This window comes from Orcinus orca, chromosome 9 (assembly GCF_937001465.1).
Source record: "Orcinus orca chromosome 9, mOrcOrc1.1, whole genome shotgun sequence".
NCBI lineage: Eukaryota > Metazoa > Chordata > Mammalia > Artiodactyla > Delphinidae > Orcinus > Orcinus orca.
This window is the reverse complement of record NC_064567.1, coordinates 18,623,968-18,640,631: the sequence shown is the minus strand read 5'-3', so window position 1 is coordinate 18,640,631 and position 16,664 is coordinate 18,623,968. Positions and strand designations below refer to the sequence as shown.

Here is a 16,664-nt window from a genome sequence, read left to right as displayed (position 1 = left end):
AAGGAGGGGTGCAGCAGAGGTTGGGGGTAATAGATGCTAGGTCTGCAAATAGGGTATGCTCCAACCTGGGTATCAGTTTTTAATTCTACTCGTTAAACTAATCAGCTTTTTTTCCTCTAAGAGATTTCACTGGTACTTAATTATACTTCAGTTTTCCATGGGATGCACAGAATGTGGTAGAAAGAGCATGGGCTTTGGGGTCAGAGACCTAGGCTTATGTTTTTTGCTCTACCACCTACTGGCCATATGCACTCTTAAGCAGGTCACCTAACCTCTTAAACTCTGTCTTCTGGTTTGTAAAATGGGAATAGTAATTCCCATTGTTGTGAATATTAAGAAACAGAGTATGTAAAGAACCTAGCGTAATGCCTGCCACATACCAGGTGCCCTTATTGTGAAATTCCTTTAGCTGTGTTAGAAATGGTAGCAATACTGGGTGGGCCAGCTGCTTGTTAATTTGCTAGGGAGGGTGACATCCTAGATTTTCAGGGGAAACACATGAAATAATTTACAGTTCCACAGAGTCTCCTGAGAAACAGGGGCAATGAGGTATTTTTTCATAAATACTGAGGAAGGAAGGCATCTAGAATCAGTCTAGCGAATTAGGGGACCCAAACAAAGGGGAAACCATGGGCATGCCCTTTCTCTCCTCACTCGATTTGACACTGGTGCTTGTTCACTAGCCTACGATAGTGAGAATGGCTGGGTTCTAAAAGGGCTCAGGTAGCCACAGCCCCCTCTGCTTTCCTTAGCTCTTGGTCCATGGCTCCATCATTAGCATCTCTCACATTGTATTACAAAACTCACCCATCTTGGGCTTCCCTGGTGGCGCAGTGGTTGAGAGTCCGCCTGCCGATGCAGGGAACACGGGTTCGTGCCCCGGTCCGGGAAGATCCCACATGCCGCGGAGTGGCTGGGCCCATGAGCCATGGCCGCTGAGCCTGCGCATCTGGAGCCTGTGCGTCCAGAGCCTGTGCTCCGCAACGGGAGAGGCCACAACAGTGAGAGGCCCGCGTACCGCCAAAAAAAAAGCAAAACAAAAAAACTGACGCATCTTGATGAATCATCTATACTTAAGTTTCTCCTACTAGACCAAGGGTTAGCATAGGCACCTTTTCTTATTTATCTTGTCTCCCTAAGAGAAATTCCAGGAATAGAAGCTTCTGTTTAGTATGTAAATTCTGAAGAGAGACTGCCATTTGCTAACTAACTTGTGACCCCTTTTAATGCTCTGATGTGGTCGTGGAATGTTTGCTTTTGTCGTTAAGGGATGACTGCAAAGCTAACAGAACTGCCCTCAGAGGAGCCGTTAGGAAGGGTAGGAAGGAATGAGGCTCTGACCCACATTTAATTTTGAAGCGGCTGCCATCTTCTTGCTGAGTCATTCCTTTCTTATCTCAGCCTCTCTTGGCAGCTCTCTTTTTAACTGCTGCTCCTTGAGAGGGAGTTCTTGTTCCTCTATTCTAGTAGAGTGGATCAAAAGCTATGGAGTCAGCTCTCTTCAATTTGCTGCTTTTCTTCAGGAGCTGTGTGTTTACCAGACTTCCTTCAAGAAGAATGTCCAATTTTTTAAACAGTCTTGATTGAGGTTTGGCAGTAACCCTAGTCCCTATTTTGGGATTTCCACACATTACTCATGCTATGGTGTTTCCTCTCTCTAGATGGTTCGGTTTTTGAATGGTTGAGCTCAGAATTGTAATTTTGACAGCTTACAGCCCACATTCTGCAGTCAGTCACATAATTAAAATGCTTATGCTCTTTTTCTCTCAATTAATACATTAATGGACCTGCTTAACAATGAAATGTATTTCATTTCCATATTTAATATTGCTAATCAGGAGTTAGGTGGGTGGATAGTCATGGCAACATGAATAGTAGACCAGCATTTTGGGGGGAGGGGAAGGAAGGGTGGTAAAACATAACCATGCTATAAATCCAAGTCCTTCTCCCCAAGTAAGTACCAAATACCAACCAGTATCTGAATGATGGAAATTTGCTTAAGGCTTAAAACCAATAGCCACACTGTAATTTCTCATTAATTGGACTTGTCTTTGGCCTCACATGACGCCCCCAATCTTCCCTTTCGAAGCACCTGATCTTTTTCTCAATAATGCCCCCTATGTCAAGGTAGGGATCCAGGTGCTATTTCTTCTTACTCTCCTTCATCTGTTTTCCTACCACTAGAAACAGTCTTACTGTTTCCATTCTAAGTTTGCTCATGCTTTCTAAATTCGCAAGCATCCCAGCACATTCTTTCCTTTCTCAATCTTCCTCTCTTCTGTTCATCTATTCCTGTCTACACAATTCAAACGACTGCCTCTTACTACAGTGGCAGCCTCTTCAGTGGGTACTGTTGTAAAACAATATAGATCTTTTTCCTCTTTACTCAGAAAAACTAATGTCTTTTGTGTTCAAAAAGAAAATTAGTAGCAGCTGAAAGAAGAATTTTAATGACACTAAAACCTAGTTGTTATTCAGCTTTAACTTTAAATCCTACCTCTTCTTCTACAAATTCCTATTAATTCATCAGCTAAATAATGCAGCTGCTCCTAAAGATTCTGACATCTAATTCTCTGCTTGTGCAGGTTTATTGCCAGGGTGAAAAATACTTTGTCTTTTTACTTTCATTTTTTAAAACAAGCATAATGAAAATATAAAATATTGTTTAGGGTTTGTCTAAGAAGACTTGGTAGCTTCTTTGAGAAATGGTTGGTTGGGGAGATAGGAATCAAGTTTGGAAGTCCTGTCTCCTAGCTTCCTAGTCGTTATTTGAATAAGTATGAACTGATTGGGCATGAAGATCTCTCCACCTATATTTATAACTATGATCCATATCCATTTATTTCTTTAAAATGTTAACATAAAGGGTAATTTTTGAGATGGCAAAGGACTAAGAATTAGCCTTGTAACCTGGTAAGTTGTGAAGACTGTCATCCTTGGAATAGGTTGGGTTTACAAAATATCCCGCAAGTAGTGCACTGATTATTCTCTTCCAAGGTGTAAACCTGATAGCTGCTGGCCGGAGGTAGCTGGGGATATCTGTAAGTACAGAAGCATTGTCTTATGAATTGAATCAGCAATAATGGTAGATGGTAGGTGTGGGAAATGCTATACTGACTACTTGTGCCTGAGATTCACCCCTAAGGTATAAAATTCTAGGGGTAGTTTACAGAATGATTTAATTCAAGTAGATAGCTAGATAGTAGATGTCTTTTCCGGACCAATCAGATTAGTTCAATAACTGAGGCAGGCTTTGGTGTGGATTGAGTTTGCCCATCAGTTAGATTCAAATGCATAGAAGAGAAATGAGATGAGGAAAGACATGATTCCTTTGAGAGATGACTTAAAGGAGCAAGATTTAAAGGAATAGAATACTTGGATAGTCCCAGATTTCTGCCATCTCTCGTTAGCCTCTGATATAAATTATTGCTTAATATAATCCACCCCTGGGTTTACTTCTATGCCCAAACTGTAATCATAGCTCTATGGCTGAATGGTATATAAACAATGCCTTAGTTGAAGCCGTGAAAAGGGACCTTCGGACAGGAACCACGGTCACAGAGTGATACAGGTGTGAGGGAAATTCTGACCATTCTCTTGCCTGTCCCCTATCCTCTACCTTCCATTGGGCAAAATCAATTAAAAGACAGAGGGCAAGGGATCCAGGTGATACTGTCTGCAGGAGTTAACCCCTCCAGGGATACAGAGATTGGAAGGAAACAGAAGGGACAGGGAGAAAGGGAAACTAACCAGTGTCTATGTCTCACAGATTATTAAATTAATACTGATCAGGTGCTCAGTAGTGCCTACCCTATTGTCAGTCCCATCTTGTATAGTGTTAATAGTGTTAATGCTCTCTGCCTGAAGAGACAGTCTTGGGGTTTTTGTTTGTTTGTTTGTTTGTTTTTTGCGGTACGCAGGCCTCTTACTGCCGTGGTCTATCCCGTTGCGGAGCACAGGCTCTGGACGCGCAGGCTCCGGACGCGCAGGCCCAGTGGCCATGGCTCACGGACCCAGCCGCTCCGTGGCATGTGGGATCTTCCCGGACCGGGGCATGAACCCATGTCCCCTGCATCAGCAGGCGGACTCTCAACCACTGTGCCACCAGGGAAGCCCCGGGTTTTTTTCTTTTTTAAGAATTGAAAATATTTTTAAAAGTAGTAGTGTCCTTTCAACAAATGATGTTGGGAAAAGTGGATGTCCACATGCAGATGAAGCTGGACCCTTGCCTTGCACCATATATAAAAATTAACTCAAAATGAATCAAAGCCCAAACCGTAAGACCTAAAACTATAAAATTATTAGAAGAAAACATAGGACAAAAGCTTCATGACATTGGATTTGGCAGTGGTTTCTCAGATATGACACCAAAAGCACAGATAACAAAAGTAAAAATAAATAAATTGGACTAAATCAAAATAAAAAACTGTGCATCAAAGTATATAATCAATAGAGTGAGAATGCAGCCCTTAGAATGAGAGAAAATATTAGCAAATCATATATCTGATGAAAGATTAGTATCCAGATTATATGAAGAACTCCTACAACTCAACAACAGAAAAACAAGCAACGTGAGTTTTAAATGGGCAGAGGACCTGAACAGATACTTCGCCAGAGAAGATATACAAATGACCAATAATCACATGAAAAGATGCTCAATGTCACTAATCATTAGAGAAATGCAAACCAAAGCCCAAGGAGATACAACTTCACACCAATTAGGGTGGCTACTATCACAGAAAACAAACAAACACACACAAAAAACAGAAAATAACAAGTGTTGGTGAGGATATGGAGAAATTGGAAAACTTGTGCTCTTTTGGTGGGAATGTAAAGTGTACAGCTGCTGTGGAAAACAGTATGGCCGTTCACTACAAAGTGAGATAGAATTATCTCATGATCCAGCAATTTCACTTCTAGGTATATACCCAAAAGAATTGGATGCAGGGTCTCTGCACACCCATGTTCATAGCAGCATTATTCACAATAGCCAAAAGGTGGAAGCAACCCAAGTGTCCCCTGACAGATAAATGGATAAGCAAAATGTGGCCTATACATACAGTGAAATAGGATTCAGCCTTAAAGAGGAAGAAAATTTTGACACATGCTACAACACGGCTAAACCTTTAGGACATTATGCTATGTGAAATAAGCCAGTCACAGAAAGGCATATACTGATGATTGTACTTGATATGAGGTACCGAGACTAGTCAGATTCCGAGAGACAGAGGGTGGAATGGTGATTTCCAAGGGCTGAGGTAAGGGACAAATAGGAAGTTATTATTTAATGGGTATAGAATTTCAGTTTTGCACAACGAAAAGAATTCTGGGGATGGATGATGGTGATGATTGCACAACAGTGTGAATATACTTAATGGTACTGAACTGTACACTTAAAAATGGTTATGGGGCTTCCCTGGTGGCGCAGTGGTTGAGAGTCCGCCTGCCGATGCAGGGGACACGGGTTCGTGCCCCGGTCCGGGAGGATCCCACATGCCGCGGAGCGGCTGGGCCCGTGAGCCATGGCCGCTGAGCCTGCGCGTCCGGAGCCTGTGCTCCGCAACGGGAGAGGCCACAGCAGTGAGAGGCCCGCGTACCGCAAAAAAAAAAAAAAAAAAAAAAAAAAAAATGGTTATGATGGTGAATTTTATGTTATCTGTATTTTACCACAGTTTTTTAAAAGGCATAGTATAAAAAGCAACTCAGTACTTAAATAGTTAAAATCAGATTTCTCCAAGATGATTTTTATGCAAAAGAGTTTTATAAAAGCCATAAATCACTTTCTGAATGAATTCACAGTCAACATGGACTCTTTAGTAACATGACTTGGTCAGGAACAAAAATCAAAACATGACAGAGTGAGAGCTGCTTGAGGGGAACTCACTAATTAATGAACTTTGAAAAATGCCCTAAGCCTCCATTTATTTATCATGAAAATACTATGCGTATTCAGAGCTCTTTGTATCTGCAAGACTCTGTAAAGAGTCCCATGACTCACTAAAAGGCCCTGCGGCATGACTCAAGGTATGATTTCTCTTTACCATCTTCTTTCTACTTTTGAATATATAATGTTTCATTTGAAGGGAAAAGTATTCCAAAGCTACCTCTTATCTACTTGTACGTTTTCGTGCAAGTGTGGCTTTATTATTGTTGTTGTTGTTGCTATCATTTCTGTGTGCATCCTAGACTTTTTTAATACTCTTAGTGGTTTGCATCATCATAGATCTTAAGGAAAGCAAGAGTGCTTCCCATACAGTGGGACATGAAATGGAGGCTGATGTTCAAGGCCACTTGGCTGGACAGGGTGGTTGGTACAAAGACAGTAAAAGATGTGAGATTTGTTCTTTTTCACAGACTCCAAAGGACTTTCCTTCCATACCTTACTTAGAAACCACCCATAAGTGTCACCTTCTATGATGGTTAATGTTACATGTCAACTTGACTGGGCCATGGGGTGCCCAGACATTTGGTCAAACATTATTCTGGATACATTTGTGAGAGTGTTTCTCGATGAGATTAACATCTGAATCAGTAGACTGGGTAAAGCACATTGCCTTCCCTAATGTGGGTGAGCCTCGTTCAATCATTTAATGACCCGAACAGAACAAAGAGACTGAATGAGAGGGAACTCTGCTTGTCTGACTGTTGAGCTGGGACATCTGTCTTCTGCTCTTGGACTGGAATTTATATCATCAGCTCTGCTGAGTCTCCAGCTTACCAACTTCAGTTCTTGGGACTTCTAGCCTCTCTAATCATGTGAGGCAATTCCTTATTGTAAATATTATATAAATATCCTATTGGTTTCGTTTCTCTGGAGAGCCCTAACTAATATACCTGCGTTGTTGGAAAGATTTGCAGCTTCTCTTTTGGGCTTTATAGCAGCAAATATTTGTTTTTGATGGAAGATAATACTGACAGTAGCAAAGGCCAATATGAAAATAATCACTTGAGTGAGAGTCAAAGATAAAGATTCTAAATTCAATCTGTCACTAACCAGTTGGGTGAGACTGTAGGCAATTCATGCACTGTATATTAACTTTTGCTGCCTTTTCGAACCATCCCAGGTATTAGTGGCTTAAAATGACCATTTATTTAGTTCATGATTTTTTGAGTTGACTGAGCAGTTCTTCTGGTCTGGTTTTTGCTGGGTTCCCTCAGGAATCTTAGATCAGTTGGCAGGTCGGTGGCTGGTACTGGATGACCGAGGCTGGCTTCATTTGCATGTCTGGCAATGGGAGTAGCTGGCCAAGGCCCCAGAGAGCTAGGCCATTACTTCTCATTATCCACTAGGCTGGCCCTGGCTTCTTCACAGGGTGATCACAGCGTCCCAAAGCCCAAGCACTTCCAAGTCTCTGCTGGTGCCACATTTGCTACTGTTCTGTTGGCCAGAGCGAGTTACATGGCCAAGCCCAGATTCTAGGAGTGGAGAAGTAGACTCTACCACTTGATGGGACGGGCTAAAGTCACACTGCAAGGGGTGTGTACAGGGATAAGAAGAATTGGTGGCCATATTTGCAATCTACCCCTCACACCATTGGCTGAATGTGAGTCAGCCAATTTCACACTCATCTCATTTAACTCTCTCTGTAACCTTGGGAGGCAGGCATGAGGACTGGCTTTGATTAGCCAGGTCTGACTCTAAAGAAGTCCTATCAGACCCTTTGAATGCTGGTTTGTGTCTTTTTATTTCTTTGGCAGCTTGAGAGTCCAGATACTCTGTTCTGAGACAGGCATCCTGCTGTTTTAATTCCAAACACTCATCTACACAGATGTGATTTCACTCAGGAGGAGTGAAGTGGCAGCTACATTCCATGTTCTCACTGTAAAGCCAAGCTTTTGTGTAGTCAATATATGTTTATAAAGCATCTGTTATGGACAAGGCACTTTTTGCAAGGAAAGGAGGGGCCCTCAGTGAAGAGAGGTAACTAAGGAAGTTTGGCCATAAGGTGTAGATGTATGTCGTGTAAAGTGCCCAAAATACACAGTATATCAGAGACCAACAGAGTCTCCTATTAATCTCATGGGAAAGCATCATCTATGTGAAACTGTCCATTACAAGAATTATAAGGTTCCTGCCTTCCCCTCATGGCTGTCAGAATCTCTCACCAGGCCCATCTTTTCTCCCCCTCTTTCAAAGTGTTATCCCCTAGGCTCTGCTAAGACATTTTGACACATGAGCCAGTTTCATCCACTTCTTCACTCATGCTCCATTTCTCCCAGGAAGGCAGCACCCTTCCCCATCTTTCCAATTTCCTGTGAGCAGGTTTTCTTTCAATATCAGTGACTTCTCAGAGATTCTTCCTGAAACATCCAGGCCAGCCTCTTTGCCTCTATTTATGCCACTTCCCATTTTGGGACTGTCCAGCACCTCTTCCTGTGTTTCTCCTCCTTTCTTGAAGACCTTAACTCAATTCTTACCTCATCTATGAAGCTTCTGAGCATCCCTGTCGTGGGACACAGATTTGATCTCAACAGACCACTCCCATGGACCAGGCTGGGGCCCTGCTTTATCCACCTCAAGGAGTGAGTCCTATTTTCCAAGAGTGGTAAAGGGAAAGTGGTGGTCATGTTGCCTCCAACTCAGTCCCTCCCTGAGGGCCTGTAACATTAACTAGAAATCAATCAGGTGGGACTTAATTTCTCCTGTGTCCTTTTTTTTTTGTTTTTTGCGGTATGCGGGCCTCTCACTGTTGTGGCCTCTCCCGTTGCAGAGCATCAGCAGGCGGACTCTCATCCACTGCGCCACCAGGGAAGCCCTCTCCTGTGTACTTTTAATTCATTTAGAAAATCTCTGTATCCTGCTGCCCCAACAATAATGCAGATCTCTTGATTAAAGAGATACAGACTTTAACTTTTATATCGCCAGCACCTGAAACAGACCCCTCTTACATAGGTTGTGTAATTTAATTGCTGATAATAATGACCTGTGTATTTCCTGTGTTTTACATCACGGCCTGCATGGTTTGCTTTCCCACAGAGCGCCACCATTGCAAACTTGCTCTTAACTAGATGAAATATGTTGTGCTTTTTGAAGTGTGTGGCTGTGGTGGGATTTCTGGCACAGTTCATTCACCTGACTTCTGTTTGCCCTTCCTTCTGTTTTTATTATTTAGTGCCATTGGGAGGCTTTGGTTATTAAACCTCATGTCTCTCAAACGCCCTTTCCTTTCTATCCCTTCTGTGATGATTTCTTCCTGAATTCCTTCTGCTCTTCTTTGATCTTCTTCTGAATGTCCTAGCATAACATCCTCATATCTTCTTCCAAAAGACTGTATATAGCCGCTTCTGGTCATCATTTTAACATTTTAATCATTTTAATCTTAAGTTGTTGTCCTGCCTGGCCCCCAACAGACAGACAGACACACACACACACACACACACACACACACACACACACACACACACACACACACACACACACACACACACACACACACACACACACACACACACACACACACACACACACACACACACACACACACACACACACACACACACACACACACACACACCCTTTAGTACCTCACCAGGGCCAGACTCTCTGTGCCTCACAGTTACTTCCTGAGAAACTAATTCATACTTCTGGAGAAAGCAGAGTATTAATGGTTAAGATCAGGGGCTTTGGATCCAGGAAGACTTGTGTTGGAATTTCGGTTTGGATACAAATTTTGTGACTGAGCAACTTGCTTAGCATTTTTGAGCATCATTCTTTTCCTTTGTAAAATGGGGATATCAATTCCTATTTTGGAGAGCAGTTGGAATAATTAACTGAGACATATCTACAGCACTTAGCACAGGCCTGGTTTACAGTAAGCAATGAATAAATAGAAGCAATTATTGACGTCTTATGCTAATAGGAAGACTTTTGACAAAATATTCCCTCCCCTCCCCTCCCTCCCTCTGCCTAATTCTGTCTTCTCTACCTGGTAAAATAACTTTTCTAGAGAGAATGCCTTCTATTTTGATGCCCAGAATTCCAAATTAGGGGATTCTATTCATACAGTTCCAGCATAGGGGGAATTTTGGTGAACTAGCGACAGCAAAGATTGAGCAAGGAGAGGTGTTGACTTTAATTCCTGCTTGGCTGCTAACAAGTCAGGTGAGTTTGGGTAAGTCATTATCCTTGGAGGGCCATCAATTTCTTCTTCTATAAAAGGGAGAGTTGGAATAACGTGGGCTTTTAAGTCCTTTCTAGTTCTGACATGCTATGATTCTATATGAAAGGGTTATTCTCTGAGTTCTTTTATTTATGTTTAAGAACATTAGCTGATAACATTTTTTTTCTGAGACATCTTGTGTACCTTTATCTTGCCTCACATTTTCCACCTGCAAAAGCGGTAGTTGAAGGTAGACAGTGGAGTTGGTCATTCTAGGTTTGGATTTCAGCACCACTGCTTGTCGTTGGGCCTAGTTATTTAAATTCTGTGGGCCTCAGTTACCTCATCTGTTGAATGGGGATAGACAGAGAGTAGATGTGCAGATGAAAAGAGAGAAACATTTAGAAATATATAACTCTAAAGGCTAGAGTTTAATGTCCTGTAGGGCATAAACCAGTTTTATCTCTAACCTAGTGGACTTATTTCAGAATGTCTCTGTTTGTGGACTCTGAATACCCTGTTAACATCTTACTGGTTCCCTCATAAATTGATGTGTTGAATAAAATCTTTCACACGTGTTTCTATTTTTGTATGATAATCTTTTTAACTTTTTTTTTGTTTTTTTGCGGTACACGGGCCTCTCACTGTTGTGGCCTCTCCCGTTGCGGAGCACAGGCTCTGGACACGCAGGCTCAGCAGCTATGGCTCACGGGCCCAGCCACTCCACGGCATGTGGGATCTTCCCGGACCGGGGCACGAACTCGTGTCCCCTGCATCGGCAGGCAGACTCTCAACCACTGTGCCACCAGGGAAGCCCTCTTTTTAACTTTTTGAAATTTACTCTTTAACAGGTCCTAACTAACTGCCTTAAGACACTTTTCTCAATAGAATGACAGTGGCAAAGCTTGCTTTGCTGAAAATGCTGATTAAGTTATTGAAAACTACAAAAAACACACTGGGTTTCCATTTTTATACTTTCTGCCCCCTTCATCCTTATGTCAGTTAGCTAGCTATGTCCTATGGGGGTGAGGGTAGAGAAAAATCCCTTGGAGGAGTTTTTAAGACACTGGAAAAAAAGAAGCAGGCAAGCAGTAAGATGAGCCTAGCAGAAAGAGATACTTTCATTATGGCCTTTACATTTATGACTAGCAAGATAATGAAGGAAGGTAATTCTGAAAGCTTTCTGTCAGTTTTAATGGGCCCTCAAGCACTGAGAAAGATAACAGTCAATGGATGGTGTCCATAAGAATTTTTTTCTCCTTCTCCCCTGACAGCCACTGACAGGATCATTTTGTATTTGCAACTGCTGTCATTGAAGCATGGAGAAAAGGCCCTGTAAGGCCAGGAGGATGAGGGTGACTTCCCCACAAGGATCTCTATTGTCATCACTATGGCAATAATAGTTACTATAATTTTCATTCTGCTTTTCTATACAGTGTCTACTTTGTGGAGCTCAAGGCGATGGGATTTGGGTTACATGAAATCACGCTAGCATAAAATCATGCTTTGAAATCTTGAAAGACTATTTTAGAAAACTGCAAAGAGAACCTATGCAACAAAATAAAAATAATTACCAATGCAGGTCATTGACTAATACAATTATTTATGCGATGCTAATAGCTTTACAGAGGCTTTCGGATACAGTGTCAGTTTGACAGTCGTTTGTTTGTCTCTGTTTGGATTGTTAGACCACTGCCAGTTTTTCTACCCAAGGACATGGCTTATCATTTAGGTGTAAAAATGTAAGTTAATTGCCAACCAACTCTCAGTCGTTGTCTGGTAGTTTCTCTTTATTATCCGCAATATGGACAGGAACCATGCCTTCTATTTCATTTATGCGCACTGCACTCTGCATAGAGTAAAATATCAGTGTTATTAGCTCTCAAACAGACAGCTTTAGAGACATCTAACACTAATTCTGCGTAAAGAGCCTCCGTGAATGAAGTAGGATAGGGTGCTCACCGGTGATCTCAGGGCGGGATGAAAAATATCTAAGAGGGGCCTCGAGGTTGAGAGAAAACAGTTGAACACAAAAAAGGGGGTGCAGAGAAAAGTGAAAAACGAGCAAGACAAGCAAAAAAAAACAAAGCCAGCGATCACACACACACACACACACACACACACACACACACACACACACACACACACACACACACACACACACACACACACACACACACACACACACACACACACACACACACACACACGGAAAGTCGCGTACCAATGGCAGCGCAAGCTGAAAGCGAGGACGCAGGGAGGGGCGGAGACTACAGCCCCCAAAATCCCCTGCGGCGCCTCCCGCCCTGGCGTCAGTCTCCTAGGCAATCCCGGTAAATAAGATGGCGACCTCCGGGAGAGATCCCCAGTTGCCGAAGCCTTCCTGTCTCCAGGGAGCCGTGAGCAGTTCACGAACTGGAGCCCAGTCGAAACTGCTGCACTCAGAAAAGGAACGTCAGTTTCTCTGGTCTCCTTTTCCCATGGGGCAGAGACCTAAAAATACTTTCCGCAAAACCTCCTCCGACCTACTGCAGCAGCTCATTCACTGCTATCAAGAGTCGGACGTGGACAGAGATTACGATGACCAGGAAGAGGGCGAGGGAGAGGGCGAGGGCAAAGTGGAGTTCGAGGAGTCTTCAGAGTCCGAAATGCTGAAGTTTGAGGTGTGCCTTCCCCCCACCCCTTACCCCCTCACTTCCTTCTCCAGCGGTCGGACCCCTCACCAGCCTGCGGCTGAGCCCATTCCTAGGGCTCCTTGCCTCCAGGAACGCCTCTTCCTTACTGCTCTGAGACTCCCTCTCTCTCCTTCCCATTTCTGTTACCGGGTTTCCTCACCCTTTGCCTGAAATATCTTCAAGTATATCCTTTATTTTTCGTTTGATTTCTTAAGAGTCAAGTTACACAGCATCTTTGAGGAAAAAGTTCTATTTGTATGGGAGTTATGGCTTGACAGTGTTGTGAATAGACAGACTTCTACTTCTGCACCCCCTGCACCTTTTCCTCATGACTGAAATACTCCAACACTCTCCCCGATGAAGGAGTCCCTTCATCCTCCTTCCTCTAGGAAAAAAAAAAAATTACCCTTTTGAAATAATCTAAGTGCTTCCTCAAAGACCAAGTGACTTGAAAGTTTTTATATATTACTTCTGCCAGGGGTATATGGTGCATTATACAAACAACACACACTGCTCACTGTGAGAGTATTTCAGGATGTGGGGAATGTTCCCAACATTCCCACCTGTAATGCCTCGTTGGCAGCTTGGCCTTTCACACTAATACAGATTCCCTCTTTTCTACAATACCTCTTCTAAACATGACCCAATTCCACTTACACTTATTAGCATCCTGTTCCTTCCTTAGCCCGTTGCCTGCCTTCTTATCCCTTTCCACTTCACATCATGTCACTTCTTTCTCTTGGCTTTCTAATACATTATTTGCTTTCTTTTTTTAAAAAATTTTTATTGGAGTAGAGTTGATTTACAATGTTGTGTTAGTTTCAGGTGTGCAGCAAAGTGAATCAGTTATACATATACATATATCCACTCTTTGGATTTGCTTTCTTTTGATAAACTGTTAGGTTTTCCTCTTTGTCTTGCCTGCCAAGAAACATAACTTCTTTTCTTAATTCAGTATTTTTCTTAATTTCAGTAGTTTTTCTTTAGATTAGGTTTTTCTCTTCCCTTTCCTCCTTCTTCACAGTATAAATTGCTTCAAATTCTTTTCAGAAGTAGATATGATACAGAGAAATAGAAAGTTTCCAACATCCTGTTCTGTGATACTCTTCTGGCATCCCCTCTGCATCATTGCACCTTTTCCTAGTCACCTTTCTTTCCCCCTTGAGGCCAAACAGGTTTCTCTTTGTTATGCCTGTTCTCTTTCACCATCCCCTTTCCTCATTTGTCTTACTTTTTCTTGTTCTCCCCTCTGTAACTTGCAGTGTCTTCTGTTACTCTGATTCTGCCATTGACTACTTACATTGTGTCTCCACTTGGGTTCCCTTCTTTTGTAATGTCCTTTTGTTCACTTTCTACATTTGGCCCAGTTTTTTCCACCCTCATCCCCCATTTTGTCGTCTTCTACCTCCTTCTACATGGCCTAGTTACACATCAGTTTTGCTTAAAGTGGACCACAGAAAATTACTACTTATTTTGTTCATCTTTTGTTGATTTACTTTGCCATGCTTAACAGTGACTACTGGAAAACTGTAGCGATGTTTTTACAACTTTCAGGTGTTTGTATGGCTTCCACCCCAGAGGAATTAACAAATGAATCACCACGTTATTCTAGTTAATGCATGTTCTTCAGCTGTGGGGTTCATTAGTACTGTTGTTAATCTGTCTTCAATATGCCATTAACAAACCATAGAGGGAGGGGGTTGACTTGAACTAGTTAATCCTTTTTGGCTTGTAGGCTTTTGTGTGGAAAAAGTTTATTATTTCTTCTATTTATATTCTAAAATTAATATTTGTTTTGTGTTCTCACATTCTCTTTTACCTTTTTATAGTGTCTCATATGTTTTGATATGCTGAATAAACCAAAAAGTTTTCAGAGGAAACATTTGGACTTTTATGTTCAGTGATTTATTTTCCATATCCTAGCCCGATTAAGATTTATAATGCTCTGATGGTCAAAATGATTATTAAGTGCCTATAACGTAATTAGCCTCAATGAACTTGAGGGAGTTAGGGCAGACCAGCTGTTCAGAATATTGCCTTTGGCATTCAAAGATCTGTGTAAAGCCTTTTGTTTGTTGTGAGATTTTGAGCAAGTTACTCATACTCTCTGTGTCGCATCTGCGCTACAGGAATTATAATACTATCTACCTCATGGAGAGCTGTGAAAACTTAATGAGATCCTATGTGTAAACTACTTAGCACAATATATTATTTACACTGTTACTAATCCAAGTAATAACTTACCTGTTCTAATCTACTAACTACAGCCCATCAGGTGACTTCATTAATTTAGCCTTCATTGAACAAGCATTCACAAGTGATTGCTATATTGGAAGTACTCTGACTCGACAGGGCAGAAGAAATGTCTGGGCCTGTGATATGTTTCTGCTGCACGAAAACCACTCCAGTAACTTTATGTGGATGATAATGCCTGCTCATTGGATAGTTGTGAACATCAAATTTAATGGGAAAGCCTATGTTAAAGTTCTTAACATAGTGTCTGATACAGTGCAGTCTCTCAGAAAATTAGAGATGTAATACATAATAGCTACAGTAATGGTAGACAAAGATGAGAGTGTGACGGAGGACATACATGGTCCCAGCTCTCAAGGTGAGATAAGAGTGAGTGTTCATCCTATGAAGAGATGTGTACAGATGATAGCCGGGTTGCAGGCATGGCGGAAGACTGGAAAGGAAGTCAACCCTTACTTGGGTGCAGAGGTGGTGTGTGGGCAGGCAGACGGCAGCTTTTCCAAGTGGTGGGTTACAGGTGAGAGCAGAAAGACAGATGAGGTGGGGGCCAGGTTGTGGAGAGCTCTGTGCTGTTGTAGGGACTGTGGACTTGACGCTAAGCAGCAGGGAACTGCTCTTGTGGCCAAGGGAGGTTAGATAAGAAGATGGTGAGCCTGGAGGCAGGGAGATCAGTGCAAAGAGGAGCAATATCTCTGGGGAAGAGACGAGAGTCTGGATTAAGGCAATGGGAATGGAAAGGAAGCTAGAGAGAAATACGTATTTAAAATATTTAAGATGAAACACTTACTAATTGAATATCGGAAGTCTAGGGTGACTGCTAGGTCTGTGGCGTGTTCCGGGGGGAATATTAGGGCCACTGACCACCATGGGAAACAGGGACAGGTGGAGCTGTGCATTCAAGAGTTGGGTATGTGAATCATAGGCCTCTGGAAATCAGGAGAGGAGGGCTCAGGGTCAGAGACCTGGAAATCATCAGCATTGGAGTCTGTGAGATCATCCAGGAAGAGAAGAAAGAAGAGAAGGAGAGGGCCAAGAAAAAAACCCTGGGGGTACAGGTATTTCAGAGGCAGGCAGATGAAGAGGATTCAGGGGAAGAAACTGGAAAAGACTGATAAGAGAAAAAGGAGAAGGAAGAGAGCTGAACAGGCGGGAAGCCAGGGCAAGAAAGGGTGTTGAGAACATTGGCGTGGGTTATGCCTCCAAGAGGTTAAGTGGGAAGAGGCCCAAAAAGGGCTCATTAGGGACCTCCCTGGCCGTCCAGTGGTTAAGACTTCGCCTTCCAATGCAGGGGATGCGGGTTCCATCCCTGGTCGGGGAGCTAAGACCCACATGCCTCGCGGCCAAAAAACCAAAACAGAAGCAATATTGTAACAAATTCAGTAAAGACTTTTAAAATGGTCCACATCAGAAAAAAAAAAATCTTTAAAAAATAAAATAAACCCAACAAATTATTAAGCCTCAAATAAATATTTCTTAAAAAAAAAAGGGTTCATTAGCTTTGCCTATTTGACAGTCACTGTAGACCTTGGCCCATGTGGATTTTGTGACGTGAAGGCAGCGGCCTAAGTGAAGCAAGTTGAGGCGTGAATGGGAGGTGAACAAGGGGGAAACTAGCTTGGCTATTAAGGGAAACTAT

General features: G+C 42.4%; 1 protein-coding gene across 7 annotated transcripts in view; it reads left to right on the top strand.

The window, feature by feature from the left end:
- Window positions 1-12,195: 12,195 nt before the first annotated feature.
- LRGUK (leucine rich repeats and guanylate kinase domain containing) overlaps window positions 12,196-16,664 on the top strand; it is a 130,082-nt gene continuing 125,613 nt past the window's right edge. For all 7 annotated transcript variants that reach the window (XM_033432422.2, XM_004272178.3, XM_033432421.2 and 4 more), the window contains exon 1: window positions 12,196-12,763. In XM_033432422.2, coding sequence (XP_033288313.1) covers window positions 12,443-12,763 — 321 coding nt within the window. In that variant the 5' untranslated portion in view covers window positions 12,196-12,442. The remainder of the gene's footprint in view (window positions 12,764-16,664) is intronic.